General features: G+C 42.6%; 1 protein-coding gene and 1 long non-coding RNA gene across 5 annotated transcripts in view; one reads left to right on the top strand and one right to left on the bottom strand.

Moving 5' to 3' along the window:
* The window catches only part of FBXO32 (F-box protein 32), a 35,492-nt gene extending 20,075 nt beyond the window's left edge, over positions 1-15,417 (bottom strand). Inside the window, exons 1-4 of the mRNA XM_038388406.2 lie at positions 15,007-15,417; positions 7,625-7,737; positions 5,419-5,468; positions 4,594-4,686 (exon numbers count right to left, since the gene is read on the bottom strand). Coding sequence (XP_038244334.1) covers positions 4,594-4,686; positions 5,419-5,468; positions 7,625-7,737; positions 15,007-15,122 — 372 coding nt within the window. The 5' untranslated portion in view covers positions 15,123-15,417. The remainder of the gene's footprint in view (positions 1-4,593; positions 4,687-5,418; positions 5,469-7,624; positions 7,738-15,006) is intronic.
* Positions 15,418-16,000: 583 nt separating this feature from the next.
* LOC119850440 overlaps positions 16,001-21,761 on the top strand; it is a 44,818-nt gene continuing 39,057 nt past the window's right edge. For 2 of the 4 annotated variants that reach the window (XR_006278657.1, XR_006278656.1), the window contains exon 1: positions 17,661-17,969. This is a non-coding gene — a long non-coding RNA (uncharacterized LOC119850440). The other 2 variants (XR_006278658.1, XR_005290856.2) reach the window with 2 other exon arrangements.

Here is a 21,761-nt window from a genome sequence, read left to right as displayed (position 1 = left end):
AATTAAACACCTAGTGCCAGATCCTCAGTTGGTGTTAATCAATGGAAGTACACAAATTTCCCCCAGCTGAGTATCTGGCTTTTAACATCCAACCTACAACAAATCTCCCCCACTCCCAGCACTTCTATTTACTCATATGCCAAGTTTCAGCTTGAAGTGAATGTGACAGTGGATATGTCAGTGTCTGTACCATGAGTTATAATAATTTAACTAACAGATGCTGCTATGTGGCATAAATCCAGGACTACCAATACTAAGTCTAACAGAAATTTAAAAATACTTCAAATGAAGAGTGCACATTAAGCTATCTATGAGCTGTCCAGATCATACAATTCTACCAATCTGTACCCATGTACCTGAGGTCAGGATCAAGCCCTGAGCTTTTATGTGCTGAAATACAAAGTTACAGTTAGAGCTTGTCATCTCCTACAAAATACTGCTATGAAACTATCGCAAGGTAAATCCTTCTGAAGCAAGGAAAGTCTCCAAAATCTCACGGTCATCTGATAAGCGAACAGTTCAGAAAATGGTCAACAGCTTTGGAGGCTGCTGTGATGTTTAAAGGTCTCATCTCATTTTACTTGTTTATGTGGCATATATTTTTGTGCCTTTTCCATTTTTAATAGCACTGCAACCATGACCACATCAAAATTAAAACACTGGGCCCAAATTGTTCTCATTACTATGTAGACCCAACTAGCTGAAAATGTGCAGGGTTTACTCTGAGCCTAAATAATGTATAGCAAGACATGGGTCATTTTAACATGACACTTGCAAGAATTTGTTTCAGGCATTAATAGTAACACCTAGCACACTGTTGAATATTTCCAAACCATCTCCACCTCAATCTAACAATAATAATAATCCTGTAAAACCTTCAAATTAGCAAATCAATGCACTGTTAGGCTTTAGTCTGGGAGTCTCCTACATAACACAATTCTTCTTTTGTAACCTACTTATGTAATAAGAACGAGCAGACGAAAGTAAGACGTCTTAAGACTGTATACGTTTTTGATGCTGACTCTTTTGCATAAAATTCATGCAAAGTAAATATGTTAGAGGCAGTCCATGAGCATGTTGGACTGTTAGGATGAGAGCCCACTGAGCTATAAACAAATTGATACATTTTAGATAATTACAAAAATTGCGGACTAAAATTTAGAGATAACAATAGTAAAAGTGTTTTAGGCCTATCACTGTTTGCCTCCCCATTCCTTCTCCAAGCTCATCTGTGGCTTTTCTCCCCTCTACTTTCCAGCTCCAATATGCAAATGCTACTACTTGGGAAGCACTTCCACATGCTACCATGGAATTAATCAGACTCCTGTAGTTCCATGGACATTTGGGGAAAGGGGTAAGAGAGGACATTAGCCTGCTGTTAGTCAAGGCATATTCCAGGTAGCGTATGGCTCATTTGTGTGCTCTAGAAGTCCTCATCCTGTCTTGCAACAGACCGTATGGTGGATCTAAAGAGGAAATCCATCTCCAGGAAGGGCCTTTCATGAGCTACTCCAGTGCATGTGGTATTTTATGAGCTATTATCCACCAGAGACTTGGCTCATGAAGGCTTTCATTGAAGAAACCAGTTTTACATTTGAACCACAGTCCCATATTTAAGATTGGCAGATTTAAAAAAACAAAAACAAACCTCATCTTAAATCAGAAAGTTTCATACTTTGTTAAGACTACTGGAAAAACTTCATAAAGCTCAGGTGGGAGGTAATTCAGACAAATGAGAACATGCACTGATTTTAGTCTTCAATGTTGCTACTTCCACTATGGAAATGCCACAGTTCATTTTACTTATCTCCTGGTCAAAGCTTTAAGCTGTCACAGAGCAGAGCCCTGCAAAATTAAATTAACACGATCTAAAACTTCATGGGCCAAGCTGATTTCTGGTGCAACTCTATTAATGAGCTTAGCCTCATGTCAGAAAGATGCTTTCCCACTGTTTTAGGCCTGACTCTCATTCACACCAAGGCCCTCTTTATGTCACTCTTGTACTGTGAAGAGGCCTGTAAATGAGAGTCAGGCCCTTTTCTCTTTACCAAATGGTATCTCAGACCATGTAGAGCGTTCTTTGAAGTGAGAGACATTTCTAAACAGGAGGAACAATCATCATTTAGGAAGTTTGTGTCCCACATATGGGACTTGATTTTCAGAACTACTGAGCACACACGATGGCAACTCAAGTCAGCAGGAGTGGCAGGTGCTCAGCCCCTCTGGGGAAAAAAAAAAAATCAAGCTGAGGGTGCTTCATGAATGGCTCATCAGTAGCTCTGCCTACCAAGATTGCCTCTGGAGCTTACCTTAATCAAAGGGTACAAAGCTGCATGTAATGTGAGATATACAGCATTAGACACCACCTGGAATACTCACTGTACCAGAGTTTTTCCACTTGCATGGAAGCTTTAGAAGACAATATCTGAACTTTCAGCGATGAATCATAAGTGTGTAACAAGGGACGTGATGGGCAGCAGGAGCTGAGAAGCGATTCCCTTACTCCCCTGCCCATCATCAGTCATCAACACAAGTGAAAGAGCGTGGCAGGGGAAAGACATCAGATCAACTTCCCATCCCTATTCCAATCTACATTTAAGAAGCTATTTGAACATCCTCTCTTAAAAATCTCAAGAGACTACCATGTCCAACATCCAGGCAATGAAAGATTATGATTATGTTGGAGGAGTGGCCATAAAAGTCTGCCATGAGTCTAGAAATTGCATTTGACCCAATTCATGGTAGCTTGCACAATAGCTTAACTAGTTCCATAATTGGTGTTTAAAAAGAAATGCCACTTAAACCCTTCATTACACAGGTGGGTGATGGGTAACATACTACATGAAGGGTAGCACAGAGGGGTTGATTATAAAATGAGTTAAAGAGGACAGGAAAAAAAACGGGGGTGGGGGCACTAAATTAAGTTTCATGCAATTAACAGTGACCCCACTGGGCAGCAAGAGGTTAACTGCATGGTGATTTGAGTAACAAAGACACCTCTGCTCTACACTGCAAGGTTTTGATTGGACGTTTGGTATGCCTGACCTACATCTGACTAGACAACTGGTGAGGGATCCAAGGCTAGCCTAATGGGTATCATCTTTTTGGCCGACTCTTTTGTAACATTTGACTCACTGGGGAAGAGCAACATGCCAGCAAAAACTCTGCACTAGAATCTAAAACCTAACAGCTGGTGCTCCCCCAGTGATTAACTGCTGATGAAATGTGAAAAGGAGCTGTTTATAGACAACCTTGAATTTTTAAACAGATTTTCTAGCTGCCTTTTTGCCATTAAAAACTAGCTGATAGAATTCTCAGTCTCAGTGAGCGTATTCTGAAATTACAGATCCATTTGTAGATAATATGCATAAACAGGTTACTGGACACAGAATTATGGACTAAAAGTGACACCCTTTGAATGCTGAAAATGTGAGATGAACTCTTGGTCTTCTGTGAAAAGCCAGAGTAAGAGGGCTTGGCATGGGGAACCTACACAGAAGCTTGGGGCTAAGTTATCCCCCTTTGATCAAATAAGAGGCAATGCAAGGGCAACAGAACAGCTGGTCTGCTGAAGCTGCCATAACATATGGGGCTGTAATAGCAGCTCTGCTTCCTCACACAGTTTGTAGCCAGGATCCTATACACCTCACTCTCAAACTTCTTCCATCCCATAGTGTGTCACTGCAGGTTTAGTGTCCATGGCATTCAGGGAACTAACCTTCACCTGCATTTCAAATGCACCATGCAGGGGAACCGTGGGCCCTCTGCGATGCCCAGGATTCTAAGGTGCCACAAGTACTCCTGTTCTTTTTGTGGATTCAGACTAACAGCTGCTACTCTGAAACATCTCATACTCTGTAGCCTACACCAAAAGGTGGAGTTACATCAACCAGAACCTGAATTTAGTTTTCAGTAAGGGGCCGGATTGGCAACCGTGAAACTCTCCAAGAGCAGATACAGCACAATCATCAACATTACAAAGTTCTTCCACAGTTCCCTGCCCGAGTGCTTCAACCATGAGCTGAACAGACCACCTCCAGAAGCAAGTATGTAGGCAGTTCCTGTAACTATTGCACACCTGGCCACTCTGCTGAGACTGCCAAGAAAACTGCTACCTTATTTATCAGCTTGTGACAGAGACCTGTTCATTAGCAACACAGCTGAGATGGCCATCTCATTTCAGAGAGGCCACTGAACAGATGGCAATAACTTTACTTTAAGCAAACACTGCCTCCATCCCAGTCACATACAGACTTAACACCTAAGAAGTTTCAAAATAGACAGTTTGATCAGGAAATCTGGAGGAAGTGTAGACCTTGTTCCGTGCCCCCACGCTAGCCCCCATTTTCACTGGATCTGAAGGAAGGCTGTGTGTGATCTATCCTGCCCATGCCGCAATTTCTAACAGATGGACCCTCCTTTCCACGCATCAGAAAATGCTTCATTAACTAGTTCTTAAAGCTTCCCTCCTGCACTCATGGAGACCACAGTATAGTCTTGCAGATCTTTTCCAGTGCAGAATTTGTTCTCAGCTAAGTTAAGCAACTTGTCTCCGCGCTAGAAGTTATAGTGAAATTATGGCCTTATACTCACCCTTACAACATAGTTGAACCGTCTGGAGTCTAGGATAGCATTTGAGAAGTCAAGTCTGTTAAAAGCTTCTCCCAAGGTGCAGTAACCATGACGCTGAGAGTGAAAAAGAACAAAGCTGCATCATGTTTTGTTGTACAGTAGTCTGAAGAGAGTCCTGGGTGTATGTGGTCCAGGCCAGCATAGCATCTTAACATACATATGGGGGCATGCTACAGAACAAACTCACTGCCTGTGTAAGTGGGCACATCTCCAATGACTTCAATGGAATTGTGACTATGTCCCCAGAGAATGCAGCCCAATGGGAGTTATGACTGTTTCTGAGAAGAGAACTGAGCCCTATCCATGACCTCCAAATAGTTCAATTTGATCTCTTTCAATAATTTCACAAAACGGGAAAAGTAATACATTCCTAGGGCTCAACATGAAGGGCTTACGTACAATGTGGTTTCTTACAGCTGCTCCTCTCTATACACACAATTGAACTGCTGTGCTGAACTGCAGTGCTTTTCCTGCTAGGACTTAACGGTGGGAAAGCCTGCAGTTGTGTCGCCACTTAGTTTACCACTAGATTTTGGTAGAAGCAAACAAACAATGCCATCTTTTTGTTTTAAATATGTACAGAGTCTAGCCCAATGTAGCCCTAATTGGGGCTTGTAGTCACTACTGCAATATGTAATCATAGGACGGATTCTCAGGTGGTATAAATTAGCACAGCTCCATTTATTTCAATGGAGCTATGCTGATTTGCACCACCTGAGGATTTGGCCCCATAAATAACACTGTTTGGACAGATGGTATGGGGGAAATAAAACAGTGGGTACTTACTTCTTTTGTGCTTCCCTTGTGGACATAAATCCATTTTTCTTGATGGAAATCTGTGCGGACAAAGACAGATTTTTGTCACTTATTTTATATATAATAAAAACCTAACTTTGCAGAAAGATGAAGCCCAGTTCTACCCTCAACAGTTCGATACTACTCCACTGACCCTTGTGGAGTTGCTTCTGATTTACACCAGTGTAACAAAGATCAGAATCAGACCATCAATGAATTGCTTTGTTTCCATTCATTTATTTAAGGCAACAGCCAGGATCCTAGAAAAGGTTTGTGTTTCAGTGACACAGTCCAAGACTGTCAATATTTAATCTATATGCTGTAAATATACTATAGCCCTTTGTTTTCTTTGCTCCCTGACAACAAGCGTGCTGACAGCCAGAGTTTGTTATTGATTTCATTAATTACTCATTACCTCAGTTACAGAGTTTGGATTAATGTGTCACAAGACACTAGACTAACAGTCACTACAGTGTTTATAACAGCGAGTGCTAGAGTTAGAATTATATAGGTAGTTCCATTAGAAACTGCTTTCATCACTTGCATGACCCTTTCTAAAACAGAAAAACAAAAATCTCCTTTGGGCCTGAAACATTCCATGTTTTGTGTGAGGTCTCTTCCCAAAAGCTTCCCTTTCAGTCTTCTGAATAAGAGGAGTTATAAACACCTTTCCTCTCCTCCATAGTGTGACACCACCACCTTCCCCCCCAAACACATATCACGCTGCTGTATTGTTAACCCAACCTTGCAGAAAGATCTCCCGCTATACAAATAGCCGATCCAAGAGATAGGAACCCACGCAGCTCTCTCCCATCCCATTCACCTCACTGAACTAGGACATTCAGTGTATTACACAGTGGCCATTTACCAACTAACATTATAAGAGATGAAAAGTTCCCGCACTTCTCTCCGCTCCCAGAAACACACACTTGATTTCCACAGAGAGGAAACTGAATGCAAATATATATGCACTCAAGTCTGGAAACAAAAGTTACACATGTACACAAAGTGCAGATCCTGAATCACTCCATTTAAGTCAGTGACTAAGGTCATATCTGGCCAAAGGCTGTCACAGTAACAACTTGTTCACATTGCACATTTGACTACAATCATATCAAGGACTAAAGCAGGGATCAGCAACCTCTGGCACATAGCCAGTCAGGGAAATCCGCTGGCGGGCCGGGACGGTTTGTTCACCTGCAGTGTCTGCAGGTTCGGCCGATCGCAACTCCCACTGACCGTGATTCGCCGTTCCAGGCCAACAGGGGCTGCGGAAAACGGCGTGGGTTGAGGGATGTGCTGGCTGCCGCTTCCTACAGCCCCCATTGGCCTGGAACGGCAAACCGTGGCCAGTGGGAGCTGAGATCAGCCAAACCTATGGACGCTGCAGGTAAACAAACCGTCCCAGCCCGCCAGGGGATTTCCCTGACGGGCTGTATGCCAAAGGTTGCCAATCCCTGCACTAAAGTCTCACATCAGCTGTTGAAAAGATTCTGGGGGTTGCATGGTAAGCCAATAATACAGTGAGAATCAGAACCTATTTCACTTTCTCTCTGTGTATGTTGATGTTTGTAGCCTTCACATGCATTAAATAGGTATAAATCCTGCAATCAGATCCACACAGACTTTTGTGTCTGTGCAAAATACCATGGATCCATCCACATAAAGCCAACAGAGATGGGGCCTTAACTGTGCATATAAAAGAGTTCAAAGCGTCCTCTATTGAGAGCGAGTCTGAATCCTAGATTTAATTTTGCATGCATTTTGCATAGCAGAGGTAGGATCAGAATTCACACTCAGGCTTGGAACCTCCATTAACATAAATGGATTTTAAATGCGCATGAGGAAAGGAGAATACATTCAATCTGTTGTACGCAAGGAAGTCTACAGGAGGAAAAAAACAAAACAAAACTGGAACTAGTTCACTTGAATGTACCATAGGAAAAAATTACTCTCCCTCTGCCAAATACAAATGACAAAAATTTGAACAAAACAAGTACAAACACTTGGAGAAGGGATTAACACAGGCATATATCTTCATATTAAAATGTATCCAAGTTCTCTACTTAGGTCAAACATGGGTGCAGAGACTCAAGAGACTTTTGGAAGTGTCTCATGCACTTTGAGACATGTGTGTGTTTTTTATAATCCTCCTCAAGCAACTTTGGTTTTAAAAGTCCCCCATTTGCTGCCTTACACTGAATCTTTGTCTTGTTATTCAGCAGGTCCTTCTTTCTCTTCTTGGCAGCAACATCATAGTTCATGCTGTTGAAGAGATTCTCCTTGTTGTAATCCTCCTTTTTGCAGTAACTGTGAATGACACAAGGCAAGAGAGTCTGTTTATTCTGTGGTCTGGGGAACTTTTTACTGTGAGAACTATAATTTTACTCTTTCCATGTATCTGATTCCAGGAACCCAAGTTTGTTTGCTGTTAAACAGCTCATTCTAGTGCTGTTCTATTTAAAAAAAAAACAAAAAACAAACAAAAAAAAAACTATAAGCAGTTTTAGAGTCGAATAATGAAGACTTCTTTTTCCATAAAACATTCAAATACCTCACCCACCTAATTCTTGTGCTGGATTATATTCATAATTATAGTGAATAGGAGCATGCCCAAAGCATGTTACACAATCAACTTCATGACCTTATAATAGAGCACCCTTGTCCTTCCTTTTACCTCTGCCTGCTTGTCTGATGTCATCAATTCCTACCATATGCTCCATCTAACTTAGATTGCAACTCCTTCCGGCAGGGGTATGCTTGGATTTATAAAGCACAATAAAAAAAAAAAAGGAGTACTTATGGCACCTTAGAGACTAACACATTTATTTGAGCTCATTAAAGCTTATGCTCAAATAAATGTGTTAGTCTCTAAGGTGCCACAAGTACTCCTTTTCTTTTTGCAAATACAGACTAACACAGCTGCTACTCTGAAACCTGTCATAAGGCACAATGCACACTTATGAAGGTGTATAATCAGAATGCTTGAAGAATTCACTATCTAGGTGTGAGTAAAAAGCGTTTCCTGCCAATTAGTGGAAGGGCTGGGGAGAAAACTAAGCTTTAATTAAAAAAAAAAACAAACAAAAACAAAAAAACCCATAACTTTTATGATTACAAAGATAACACAACCCCGATTCATGTTTTGGTGGCTGTCTTCCCAAGTCTGTAGACAAGTGGGTGATATGTATGAAGGGTTGGGATCTGTGGCCAGAGTTTATTTTTCCTCTTCCTGCATTTGGAAAAGCTGGGCATTTCTTTTTGTTTGAATGTATAATATCTGGCAAAGGGACCTAGAGCACTTTTTCCTTTTAAGAGTATAATCCCAAACTCACTGAAGTCAGTGGAAAAAGACTCACTAACTCTAAGAGCTTGAACCAAAGCCCGGTGATGTTTGCCCAGCTCTAAATAAGTACTGCCAAGCTGTAGAGTGAAACTGAGAAGACTCTGGTCAGTTTCACTGCTGTTGTTCAGAGACCTGTGGAGCGCAGGGAAAGGCAGCATATGTTTTTGCTGCTAGGGAGAGCTGTGAGCAGCAGCAGTGGAGGGGACACTGCACTGGAGCCATTTATATAATGGGAGGGTTGCGGGCAATGGGGAGAGTAGCAGAGACCCACACATCCTGGCAGGAATCAGGTGGCTAGAGGACAGCAAAAGGAGCATCACATCAGGGGACTCTAGGGTTGGCAACAGAAGTGGGGGGGGAGGGAGGGAGGAGAAAGAGTGTCCTCCTTTCTAAGAGCCTGGAGGAAGAAAGTAGAAGGAGCTCTGTATTGGAGGGGCCTGGCTTGAAAGTCTGGTTCTGTGTTTTCGGTTTTATCATCACTGGCTTCAGTTTCACTTATGTGGGCCTGTAAAGTACACTCCTGGGGCTCAAAAAAATGCTCCAATCTACTGCTTTGTACACTGCATTGAGAGCTTCCTGTCTGAGATGTGTGCACATAAGCATCTTTTTTGGCATGATGTTAAATAGTTAATCTGTTTCCCTTCCTACCAAGCTCACCTTTAACCTTAGCTGGGCACTTGTGTGCTGTTTATTTGTTCCAGTTTTTAAATAACGTTTTTAAAATATCAGATACTAGATAAATAAAAAGGAAAAGCCCCACTAAAGATAGAATTTTTCTCCCCCCTCTCTCTGTTGCAAAACAAAGTAACTTAAAGAGATCAGCTTGCTCAAAAGCAACTGTAGACAAAGAATACATAATTAACAAAAGACAGCGTATCCCAGTAATGTACGGAAGGATAGTTATCAGCTTTTCTGCAAAAAGAAAAGGAGTACTTGTGGCACCTTAGAGACTAACAAATTTATTAGAGCATAAGCTTTCGTGAGCTACAGCTCACTTCATCGGATGCTTACGCTCTAATAAATTTGTTAGTCTCTAAGGTGCCACAAGTACTCCTTTTCTTTTTGCGAATATAGACTAACACGGCTGCTACTCTGAAACCAGCTTTTCTGCAGTGACACAGAGTGTAGGGTGGTGCAGACAAATTACAATGACAGATCCTTACTCTGACATTCTGAAGTCTAGTTCTTAGTCATCTGACTAATACTGTATAGAGTTAATGACTCTGCTCCTGAAGCAGCGTTTTCCTGTAGTAAGCCACACGAGGCGTGTTCTGGTCTCATGCATAAGTGGGTCCACGAGACTGGGACTAGAGCTAGAGAGAATGAAGACCTCCTCCAGACCCTGGGGACATGGAGGTATTAATGGGGTATAAGGAGGGATAACTGGTGGCTCCCCACATATATTCACTTTCTTCTCTACCTTCCCGTTCACTCTACTTGCTCCCCACAACCACTTTAATCCATATGGCCCCCTACAGTAGCACCTCTCTGGGAGCCCACCTCTATGTCCTCTGCTGTCTAGCTTGCCTCCCTGGCTTCCTACCTCTGTAAGGAGTGGAGCTAGTGAGTCAGGCTGGCAGCATCGGAAAACAAACAGCTGACGGAACTTGCAGTTCCGCTGGGTATTACCAGTGCAGCTCAATTAGGATGTTCTGAATTAGGAAAATACTTCTCTAGGCACTTGGTTTTCGAAGGTTAAAAGTGGTTGATGTTAGAGATGGAGGCAGGTGTGTATGAAGTTTGGATTTTGTGGTAACTGTGGTTGTTTAACTAGAGGAACTAAAAGAAAAGTGAGAGAATGCTAGAATAAAATATCAAGAAGGGAACACTGAGAAAATTCCTGCGCAAAAGTCAAAGCTTTACTAAAAACAAATTCCACAGAACCTGTAATTGTCCTATGATGAATTACTGTGCCAGATTCAGAGATTAAATTCAAATAATTAAACTGTGAGAGAGGGATCTCAGTTCAGATTTAAAACTTAAATCTCAACAACCCTGACTGTGAACTTACTGATGACTCCATTATCTAAAACCTTTATTACACCATTAGTGGATGAGACCTAGTGCATGGGGCAGATTTACAGCCCCGCCAATCTACTACTTACTTGCACCTTCCTGCCAAGCATCTGGTCTGGTCACTATCAGAGAGAGGATACTGGACTAGATGAATCTTAAAGAGGAACTGTTGTTAACTGGATCAGACCTTTTCTTTCAAAGTGAATTTAAGAATAGCACCAATCTAATTATTTTGCAGTTAACAGCAGTTATGTCTATCAATCCAGACATTCTTCCTATTTACATATCAATCTGATAAATTTTGGATTATAAACTATTTTTAAAAGCTTGTTAAAAAAAAAGTATGATGAAAACCACCCCTGCAAAGAGATCATGTTCCCTTTGCAATTCACTGCAAGATCATGTTTCCTTCAAGTCATCTTTGGTCGTTTCCATCACGACAGTGTGTGCGAATGCATGTTATTGTTTCATCTGCAGGCCAGGTCATCGGCCTACACAATCCTCGCTCTGTGCTCCTTAAATACAAGAATTGGCCTTGCAAGAAGAGTCTGCCCAATTACTTGTTTCAAAGCCAGTTGGTCATCATCCCACAGTAGCAACAAAGTCTTCCTGCCTACAACCTATTCAACACTGTAAACAGCTTAACTGCCTGCCTTCCAATGTTTTCTTTGAATGCAGCGTAATCAAGCCACCCAGTCAAGAGGAATATTTATTATCTGTGAAGAATTAATGGCTTCAGAGGTATCATATTTCTTAAGCTCAGGAACTGGGAAGCCTTAGGAAGTGTTTGCTTCTGGAAAAAGGGGGGGTGGGGAGGAAGGCAGTTCCCTGGAAGTTCTCCAGGGGCAGTTTGGCAGTGATTCAGAAGATTTTAAGTGGCACTTGTTAAGGGCACAATCCTGCACTACTGAAGTCAATGGTAGTTTTGACACAGTCCTCAATGAACCAAGATCAGGGCTTACTTCTTGATGCTGCCATGTATAGTTCTAAATTACAGTACATCAAAAAAATGTGATCAACCCCACTCTCAGACACAAGTTACTGTTCACTCTCTCATAGGAAGGCAGAACCACACACACGAGTGGCCAGCGAGAAGTGGAGTAGCTCTCTAGTGCCCATATACTTACTGGGCCAAGTCCTGCAGCTGGTGAACACAAGCACCTCTGAATGGGAAGTGCACACATGTAGCAGCTAGAGAATTAGGCCCACTGTGTTTAGCCAGAGTCAGACTCTTACTAATCCCTCTTTTCAACAGAAGTTGTGTCTTTGTTTACATGCTTATTTTACTGGAACACAGAAACGTCAGCAGACCAGATGACTCACTAGTGCTCCACAGAATGGCACCACATAATCCAAAATTGATTACAATAGAGGTCTTACGATTCCAGATCCAGGTCTATGCTGTAAAGGGGGTGAGGCTTTAAAGCCCTGGGATAAAATTTCCAGCCAGTAAGTACCCTGGATCCAATTTCAGCCCTGAGCAGGTACAATTCCAGTGAATGGGAATTACTTAAGTAGTGAATTTGGCTGTGGATTATCAACCTTTCCTTTAAATCCATGGATGCCTGATTTAGTAGCTAAAGGAAAGGCCCAAGACCCAAGCAGATCTTGGGTTCTAGAGTGGCATGATCCACTGACTGACTACATGACCCTATAAATAACGCTGGACCAAGTGAGCTGTAGCTCACGAAAGCTTATGCTCTAATAAATTTGTTAGTCTCTAAGGTGCCACAAGTACTCCTTTTCTTTTTGCAAATACAGACTAACACGGCTGCTACTCTGAAAACTGGACCTTGATTATTCAACTAGGAGAGGACCTCACAAACAGTGAGATGCTGTATATGAGACAACCCTTCCAGGATAAATAAGCTCCAGATGTCTCAGTGTCTCACTATCCTTACTTGCTTTTGCTTGGTGTTATCTATCGTGGTAACGGAGTTTAACTTCCCCACTCAGACAGAGCACAAAAGGCACTAGTGCCAAAGGCTGCAAACATCAGAGGTTAGGAAGATCTTGAAGAATTAAAGTGGGGAGCCCAAAGTTCTCCCCTCTATTTAGAAGGAAAATAGGCATTAAGCAGATCATTAAGAAGGAGTAGAGATCCTAACCCTTCAATAGCTTTACATTTATGGCTATAAAATAAAAACGTGTTTCTTTACTTTTAGAGTTAAAAGTGACTAGACATCTTCATGCATCAGAGCATCTAGTGAACAAAAAGCAGATCTCTGTTTAATGGCCCATGTTCAAGGATATGCCAAAGCAATAAACCAGGAGAGCCTGCCATAACAAGCCTACGTCAGTTATGCTTACAAAAACAAAACAAAGGCCCCTAGTGTTTAAAACTAGAATCTGCACATTTTGTTTAATTTCAGGTTTTAAATATGGTATGTTCTGAAATTACAGAAGCCACTCAAATTAGTACAGATTGCTTGTAACTCAATTGCTGTGGTACAAGTGCTCTAAATTGTACTCTGTATTCATAGTTGCCACAGTGCCTACTATAGAATAAAGGATTGTATAACTAATCCTCAGATTAAATAACTAGCCTTTTTTTTTAAAGCAGAGATAAAGGGGTGATGCCTTACAAACAATAAGCAGATGAGGGCTCCAGAGGTTAAAACCCCACAAATAACCACACTTTCCACTAGTTTTCCTTGTAGGCTAGTATAGTACACTCATCCAAAAACATTTCAAAGGCTCTAATAAAGTGGAAGACTGGCTCGCAGAGTGAAGCCATCTTAGGACATCTGACGGCTCACTGCCAACTTTAACCAGACATAATGGAAGACCAGCTTTTGCCAGACCCAGTTCCTGCTCCTCAGCCAAATGTGGAATAATTTAGATTCCCCCCCTCTCTGAAGAGCTCCCCCTGCTGGCCAAAGGAGATGTTGCGCCTAAACCCACCAAAAAAACAAACCAAACCATCTCAGTCTGGTTTCAGAGTAGCAGCCGTGTTAGTCTGTATTCGCAAAAAGAAAAGGAGGACTTGTGGCACCTTAGACACTAATAAATTTATTAGAGCATAAGCTTTCGTGAGCTACAGCTCACTTCATCGGATGCTGTAGCTCACGAAAGCTTATGTTCCAATAAATTTGTTCGTCCCTAAGCTTTCGCAAGCTACAGCATCCGATGAAGTGAGCTGTAGCTCACGAAAGCTTATGTTCTAATAAAATTTGTTCATCTCTAAGCTTTCGTGAGCTACAGCATCCGATGAAGTGAGCTGTAGCTCACGAACGCTTATGCTCTAATAAATTTGTTCGTCTCTAAGGTGCCACAAGTCCTCCTTTTCTTTTTGCATCTCAGTCTGGTGTTTCAAAAAAAAAAAAAAAAAAAAAAAAAAGGTCTCCAGCTCTCACTGGGACGGTTGCAATGAACTCAAGAAGCCTGACAAGGTATTACAGACTCCAGCAGCTTTCTAAAAACAGCGCTGCTTATCAAACACACACAATCAAGTTTTACTGAAACCCCAGTTAACAAGTTTCAGAGTAGCAGCCCTGTTAGTCTGTATTCGCAAAAAGAAATGAAGTGAGCTGTAGCTCACGAAAGCTTATGCTCTAATAAATTTGTTAGTCTCTGAGGTGCCACGGGTACTCCTTTTCTTTTTCCCAGTTAACAAGCAGAAGATAAAATACAAAGCAAAAGGCTGAGTCTTCGTCTGGGAATGTATTGGTTTAGTCTCTCCAACGGCAACCCATTTTTAAAAAAAAAAGCAGAACTCACACACCACGCGGGTAAGCGTAACCCCCATCTGGAGGTAGGAAGCTTTCTGATGCATCGGGTCATCCCCTACCCATGCAGCCCAGCTGCTCCTTTCCTCTCTGCTTCTCTGCTTTATGTTGTTGCAGGGCTTTAGCTCGGAGAACGAGCCTCCTTCTCCTAATGACGCGCACAAACATAAACAAAGGCACTGCACGCACGCAGCGGGGCACCAAGGGCCAAATAGGCTTTTTTATTAAAAAACACCAATCGTTGCAGAAAGAAAAGGAGGACTTGTGGCACCTTAGAGACTAACAAATTTATTAGAGCATAAGCTTTCGTGGGCTACAGCTCACTTCATCGGATGCATTGTGGGGCATCGCAACGTCGACGACGACCGCGACCCCTGGCCCCCGCTAAGCCCCCCCCCGCCCCCCAGCATAATGCAACGAGCCCCCGCTCAACGGCCGCGCTTCCAACTCCCTCCTCCCTCTAGTGCAACCCCCCCTTGTGCCCCGCACCTGTTGAGATCGCTGACATAGCCGCTGTGTCTCTCCTCCAGGAACCTGGTCCAGCCGTCCGCCGTCTTCACCCAGTTCTGCCCCGGGGACCTCCAGTCCTGCCCCAGAAAAGGCATCGCGGCGCGGGGAGGCTGAGCGCGCTGCCCCGGAGCCTTCCCGCTCCCTGCGCAGCCTGGAAGGGGGCGCGCCGGGGAGGGGGCGGGGGTGTCCCGGGCTGGGGGATTTTGTGCGACCGTCGCTCCGCTCCGGATCCAGCTCCGTGGCCGTGTCCTCGCGGCGGTATTTATCCGAGGGCTCTTTGTTGCCGGAAGAGCGGCCTTAGCCCGGCCCCTGGATCCGTGGGGAGACACGTGGCTTTGTTTATGGCTCGCGGCGGTCGCCTTCGGCTCCTCCCGCTTGTTGCACAATCCAGCGCCGCCGGACACTTCAGAGCGGGGCCTCTGTGATCGCTGGGCTGCCCGGTGCCCCTGCATGTGCCGAGAGCCCGTGTGAATCACAAGAATGAAAATTGCAGAGCAGCAGCCGTGTTTGTCTGTAGCCGCCAAAAGAAAAGGAGGACTCGTGGCACCGTGGAGACGAACAAATTTATTAGAGCATAAGCTTTGGTGAGCTACAGCTCACTTCATCGGATGCATTTGGTGGAAAAAACGGAGGAGAGATTTATATACACACACAGAGAACATGTTTCAGAGTAGCAGCCGTGTTAGTCTGTATTCGCAAAAAGAAAAGGAGGACTTGTGGCACCTTAGAGACTAACAAATTTATTAGAGCATAAGCTTTCGTGAGCTACAGCTCACTTAAGATGAAAATGCATCCGATGAAGTGAGCTGTAGCTCACGAAAGCTTATGCTCTAATAAATTTGTTAGTCTCTAAGGTGCCACAAGTACTCCTTTTCTTTTTACAGAGAACATGAAACAATGGGTTTATCATACACACTGTAAGGAGAGTGATCACTTAAGATAAGCCATCACCAGCAGCAGGGGGGGGAAAGGAGGAAAACCTTTCATGGTGACAAGCAAGGTAGGCTAATTCCAGCAGTTAACAAGAACATCTGAGGAACAGTGGGGGGTGGGGTGGGAGGGAGAAATAACATGGGGAAATAGAAAAGGAGTACTTGTGGCACCTTAGAGACTAACAAATTTATTAGAGCATAAGCTTTCGTGAGCTAGTGATCACTTAAGATAAGCCATCACCAGCAGCAGGGGGGGGAAAAGGAGGAAAACCTTTCATGGTGACAAGCAAGGTAGGCTAATTCCAGCAGTTAACAAGAATATCTGAGGAACAGTGGGGGGTGGGGTGGGAGGGAGAAATAACATGGGGAAATAGTTTTACTTTGTGTAATGACTCATCCATTCCCAGTCTCTATTCAAGCCTAAATTAATTGTATCCAGTTTGCAAATTAATTCCAATTCAGCATCCGATGAAGTGAGCTGTAGCTCACGAAAGCTTATGCTCTAATAAATTTGTTAGTCTCTAAGGTGCCACAAGTACTCCTTTTCTTTTTAAGAATGAAAATGAATGTCTGTCAATAAACATCTAATCTAATTCCACCGTTTCTCCCTTCTGCTCCTTCTGCAAGGCTTTGCGGTCTTCATTTCCTACGCTGGGTAGATAGATCGAGAGACGAACTGGTGGGACAGATGGATACGCTGTTTAGATTTGGAGCTCCAGGAAGCTAAATAGATTGATTGGATAGCTAGCTAGGGGGATTAGATACCTATGGAACCATGCTACAGAGACCAACAGATTGGATGGATTTGGAAGCTAGATAATATATTAGATGGTGGGAGGATGGCATAATAATTTAGAACACATTTCCCCATGCTCCGGTGTGGATTTTCAGACGATGGCAGTAATTTGGGTACTTGTGGCACCTTAGAGACTAACAAATTTATTTGAGCATTAGCTTTCCTGAGCTACAGCTCACTTCATCAGATTCATTCAGTGGAAAATACAGTGTGGAGATTTATATACACAGAGAACATGAAACAATGGGTGTTACCATACACACTGATCACTTAAGGTGAGCTATTACCAGCAGGAGAGCGGTAATAGCTTTTCTTTTTGCGAATACAGACTAACAGGGCTGCTACTCTGAAACCAGTAATTTGGGTATGTCATCTATATTTGTGAACTTTTGATTTGGTGGCTGACCTGGTTGTTTCTCTAGAACTTGACCTCTATGATCATAGACAGAACTTGAACAATTTTTTCTTAAAAAATAAGAACTGCCAGGGGAGTTTATTTTATAGAGATAATGATTTGTTTGAATGTTGGTTAAAAAACAAGCACCCGGAACGGAGGATGAATCCTTGAACTCAGTGAAAATAAATACATTAGCGAATGAATTTAATTAAACAACAGTGGATTTGAAATAATTTTCTAGCTGCTGCTTGTTGATCTTCAAAAAGATGTAGTCTTGGTTCTGTGTGTGTTTGCTTTGAAATTCTGCCAGTAAAAGAATCTGAAGTGTCAACTGAAAAAAAAATTGTGAATAACTGTCCTTGCATTATTGTTTATCAGGTGTTCCATATTTCTCCCTAGGTTGGGAACAGCTGCTGTTGTATGTTAAACTGTACCAAGCAGGCAAGTATTCTGATTCGCTGATGAATGGTTTCACTCCACTTCAGTGCTCCATGGTAAATATATAAATAAAGGAGCTAGGCTGCTTGTATAAGTGTGTGCGAGAGAGATAAACACCCTCACAGTGGCCTAGCTGTCATAATCCAAATCACACTGTCAACCTTTCCTGAGGGGGCTGAGCTATCTGCTGACTTGTGGAATTCCAATAACTGATGCTTGCTGGCGAAGATGTTATGTGTTCTCTCTCTCTCACACACACGCAGAGGTTACACAAGAAATGTTTGCAAGTGAGGAAGCTGGAATGCTGAAGTTAAGAAAAAAATCAAGCCTTGAATACCAGCTAGTTTGAGCAACTCATTTAAAACCCCAAACACCAACTGTAAGTCTGCCCTGAACCCAGGCCCATCAAGAGAGATTTGGGGCCCATCCCTCTCCCATTTCACTGTATTTACACAGATATTACAGACCCTGTGCTCAGAGCCCTCCTTTTCCCTGCTCTTGGTGGCCCTGCCTGTAGCTTTGCTTCTGCATCCCAACAATAAATCCTGGGGCCTTGCAAGAGACTCAGTTGTACATGGTGGAATGAATGTCTTGCTGTTAAGGCAGTAGCTCTTGGAGAATAGGGGGATGTCAATTGCTGGCTCTGCCACAGACTTCCTGTGTGACCTTGGGTGATTCCCTTAATCTTTCTGCCTCTGTCCACAACTGGAAATTGGGGATAATAGTACTTTCTTTGTCAGTCTGTTCTATTTAGATTGGAAGTGCACCAAGGCTGGGACTGCTTTGCTATGTGTTTGTGCAGGGGCAGTACTGTAATAGTAGTTATAACAACATGGTGTCCCAGAAATGGGGTGGGGGTGTGTCTTGGGGCTTCAGCCCTGTGGGGCACACGTGCAAAGGCTTGGGGCTTCAACAGGAGCTGGCTGAATCCCTGAGCCCTGGCTCCCGGCAGGTGTGCTCTGGCTCGAACTTCTGAAGATTGTTGTGTGTGGCTCAGAGAGCAAGTAAGTTTGGCCACCCCTGGTCTAGATAATATTAGTACTGCCATGAGTGCAGGGGACTTAACTAGATGACCTCTCAAGGTCCCTTCCAGTCCTACAATTCTATGATTCTATGTTGTGTGGATTGTGTGCGTGCAGGATAATATGTGAGAGGTGATGCTCTGAGCCCCCTCATCATAATTTGTTGGCAAAGTACATTTTTAATCATGAAAATGTTTATCAGCCATTCTATGTTACAAATAAATCTAGTGCAACAGAAATCAACCTTAGGGAGACCTGCCACTTTGTGTGTTTTTAAATTACATGCCTTTGGAGAATGAGGAACTACATATGTAACAATGAATACAACTCTTGTAAGGGCTAAGGGGGTGATTAACACTGCAATGATTTGGAGATGACCTTAAACCTACTCCAGGGTGAGGCCATCTTCTATGGTGTTAAATTTAATTTAGGTATATTTGAACAAAGACTGCCAGCTGTATGTTATTTTGGTGTCACTGACTGCAGTGCCCAGCCAAGTAAGTTAAGTCGGTCAGACATATGTCACTGAAAATATGTTCATCCTCTTAATGAGAATCATTTGGCAACTCTTACATGCAAGTCTGATCTGTGCTGTAGAATGGGATAGGGACAGAAACTAACAATATATACTACAAGATCCATTCCATTCTCATGTTAATTATTTTGCATTTAGATCTGAATTTTGAAGCTCAGGCTCATCTGTAATGTATTTTTAAATGACTCTTTGAATATATTTAATATTCAGGGATAGTAGCTAAATACAAAGACATTGTAATTAATTAAAAGGAAACAACAAATGTGTGCTAGTTTTCCGTTTTCCAACTGTGGTGCGTGAGCTGTGATCAGATAATATGCTGTCTGATTTAAGGTATAGTATCAGCATAAGACTCCATTATAACTACATTTATTAAAATGAGAAAGCTGGTATGCCAAGTGCTTCTGAGTTCTAGATGAGGCATGCCAAGAGAATTGCTGTATTATCAGAACTGTTCCTGTCCCTGAGAATAGTTGGTCCACCAGAACTCAAAACATAAGGTTATTATAATATTGTTTTGATCAGAAAAAAATGTTAAATCAAGCCCTCAATCCATGTGCATAACTGAACTCACGGCTTGCACTGTGCTACACACCATGGCCATTCAGAACTTAGTGGCAACAGTGTGGATAGAAGTCAGAGCCACTTGCTCCAAAAGCATGATCCCTTCCACTGAAGCCAAAAAAGAACTATTCATAGCTGAAAAGCTCTGATTCCATCCAAGTCAGGGCAATGGTATAGATCCATGCCAGCCAGTTTGCATGCTGGTCTAGCTGAAATTTGCTGGAAAAAAGTTTGTGTGTTTGCAGGATTGGTTCCTAAATGTATATTTTCTTTTATTAAACACTGTCACTCTTTGGCCTTCAAATACAATAGCTATTGAAACTGCAGGGCTCTGCTTCTCCATCTGGATGTTGATGTGCAAAGGTTAAAAAAAAAACTGTGCAAAGGGGAGATAAGTATAGAGATTACCAAATGAGCTATGCAAAGATATTGTTTTTAGTGACAAAATTTATGTAGGTGTAATGCATGCAGCTCCACTGTTGTCAATGGGGATTGAACCTGGGATCTTCAACACCAAAAGAAGGCCCAATTGCTTGAACTGAATGAGCAACTGCCTAAGCTAGTTTTACATCCCAGATTTTTATTTTTGTTGGGGTTATCTGCTAGAAGGCGATGTGATCACATAGACTAGGTCAGCGAACCACACCTGCACCCAATGCTCTGGTGGGTGCATTTTAAACAAATCAAACTAAATAAAATAAATGGCATCCTGTACCTTGTTGAAAGAGCATAAGCAAGGACCTGACTGGCTCAGATTTTAATGCACACGTACATCTGCACTGTGCGTATTTGAGAGCTGTACGTATTATGGAGTGAATCATGCTGTAATGGGGCTTTGATGTCGAGATGTAGCAACAAGTTTTTCTGCAGCGGGATCTCAGCCGGGCAAATGGAGATGTGCAATGTGTGAGATATCCTCATATTGTCGCATGGGTAAATTAACATGCCTGTTAGTGCTCTGCAAATGCTGATGACATAGCTGCCAAGTCACCTCAGGTGCTATGGCTGAATTTGAGATTTCAAGTGGAGTGTAAATTTGGGGACCTTATTATTAGAATTGAGGAGATCAGAGGGGCCTGTATTCACATATCATGTTACTGAGAAATCTAGGAATTCCATCTCCCTGTATTGTAATGAACAGAATAGTGTAGATTGTCCTCTTCTGGATGGACTCAGAACTACTTAACTGTATACTGCTAACTTCCAAAGCTGATTCCCTCTTAGCGCATCTTGTAGGGGTCTGTACCTCAGGAGAAAGAGGAATTCAGCCCTGTTATTGCCATCAATTCCATATATCCATGGTGACAATCAGGAAGCTGGAATTCCATGAATCTCTGGCACTCAAGGATGAGCTATATCTAACGAGGGAGCATGTGAACTGGTCAGTGTGGGGTGTCCCACTGCCCACAGTCAGACACCATGAGAGCTGTACAACTGAGGACAGATCTACTCTAGCTTCTGTGGTCAGGGCACATGTTTTTGGAACTGGTGGCTCTGAGTTCTAGCTCCGCTGTTGCCATTATTACTGAGTGACCATGGAATGCAATATAGTGACAGCCATGAAGTGCTAGGTGGCCTCAGATTGTTTTCCTTCAGTAGCAGTACAGGATTTTTACAACCACGACTGTTTAGGACTATGTGTTCTACTGATATGTTAATTTTGACCTGTTTATGTGAGAGGCCATGAAGTCTCAACACAGTTTTATGCTACAGTATCCATATCTTCTGACTGGCAATGAAAATCTGAAATCTCTAATAGTGAAAATCACCTGTGAAGAATGCGTGTTACATCAGTGCATTAGTTAACAAATAATAATGGGTTACACCACTTTATAGCAATGCTATATGCGGCTGCCAGTCATGACACATCCGTATCCCCAATGCCCAGTGTAATAATGGAGAGATATTTAAGTGATAAATACCTTGCTATGTTGTACATGTCTCAGTCAAAAATGCATTTCTAGTGTGTGTATAATGCCAAGTGCATCTTGACTCTTTCATATCAAAATGTGAGAGAGGGCTCTTTGCAAGAAGCCCTCCCGCAACTATA

This window comes from Dermochelys coriacea, chromosome 2 (assembly GCF_009764565.3).
Source record: "Dermochelys coriacea isolate rDerCor1 chromosome 2, rDerCor1.pri.v4, whole genome shotgun sequence".
NCBI lineage: Eukaryota > Metazoa > Chordata > Testudines > Dermochelyidae > Dermochelys > Dermochelys coriacea.
Note: the sequence above shows the minus strand (reverse complement) of the source record. Positions and strands in the feature narration are given on the sequence as shown.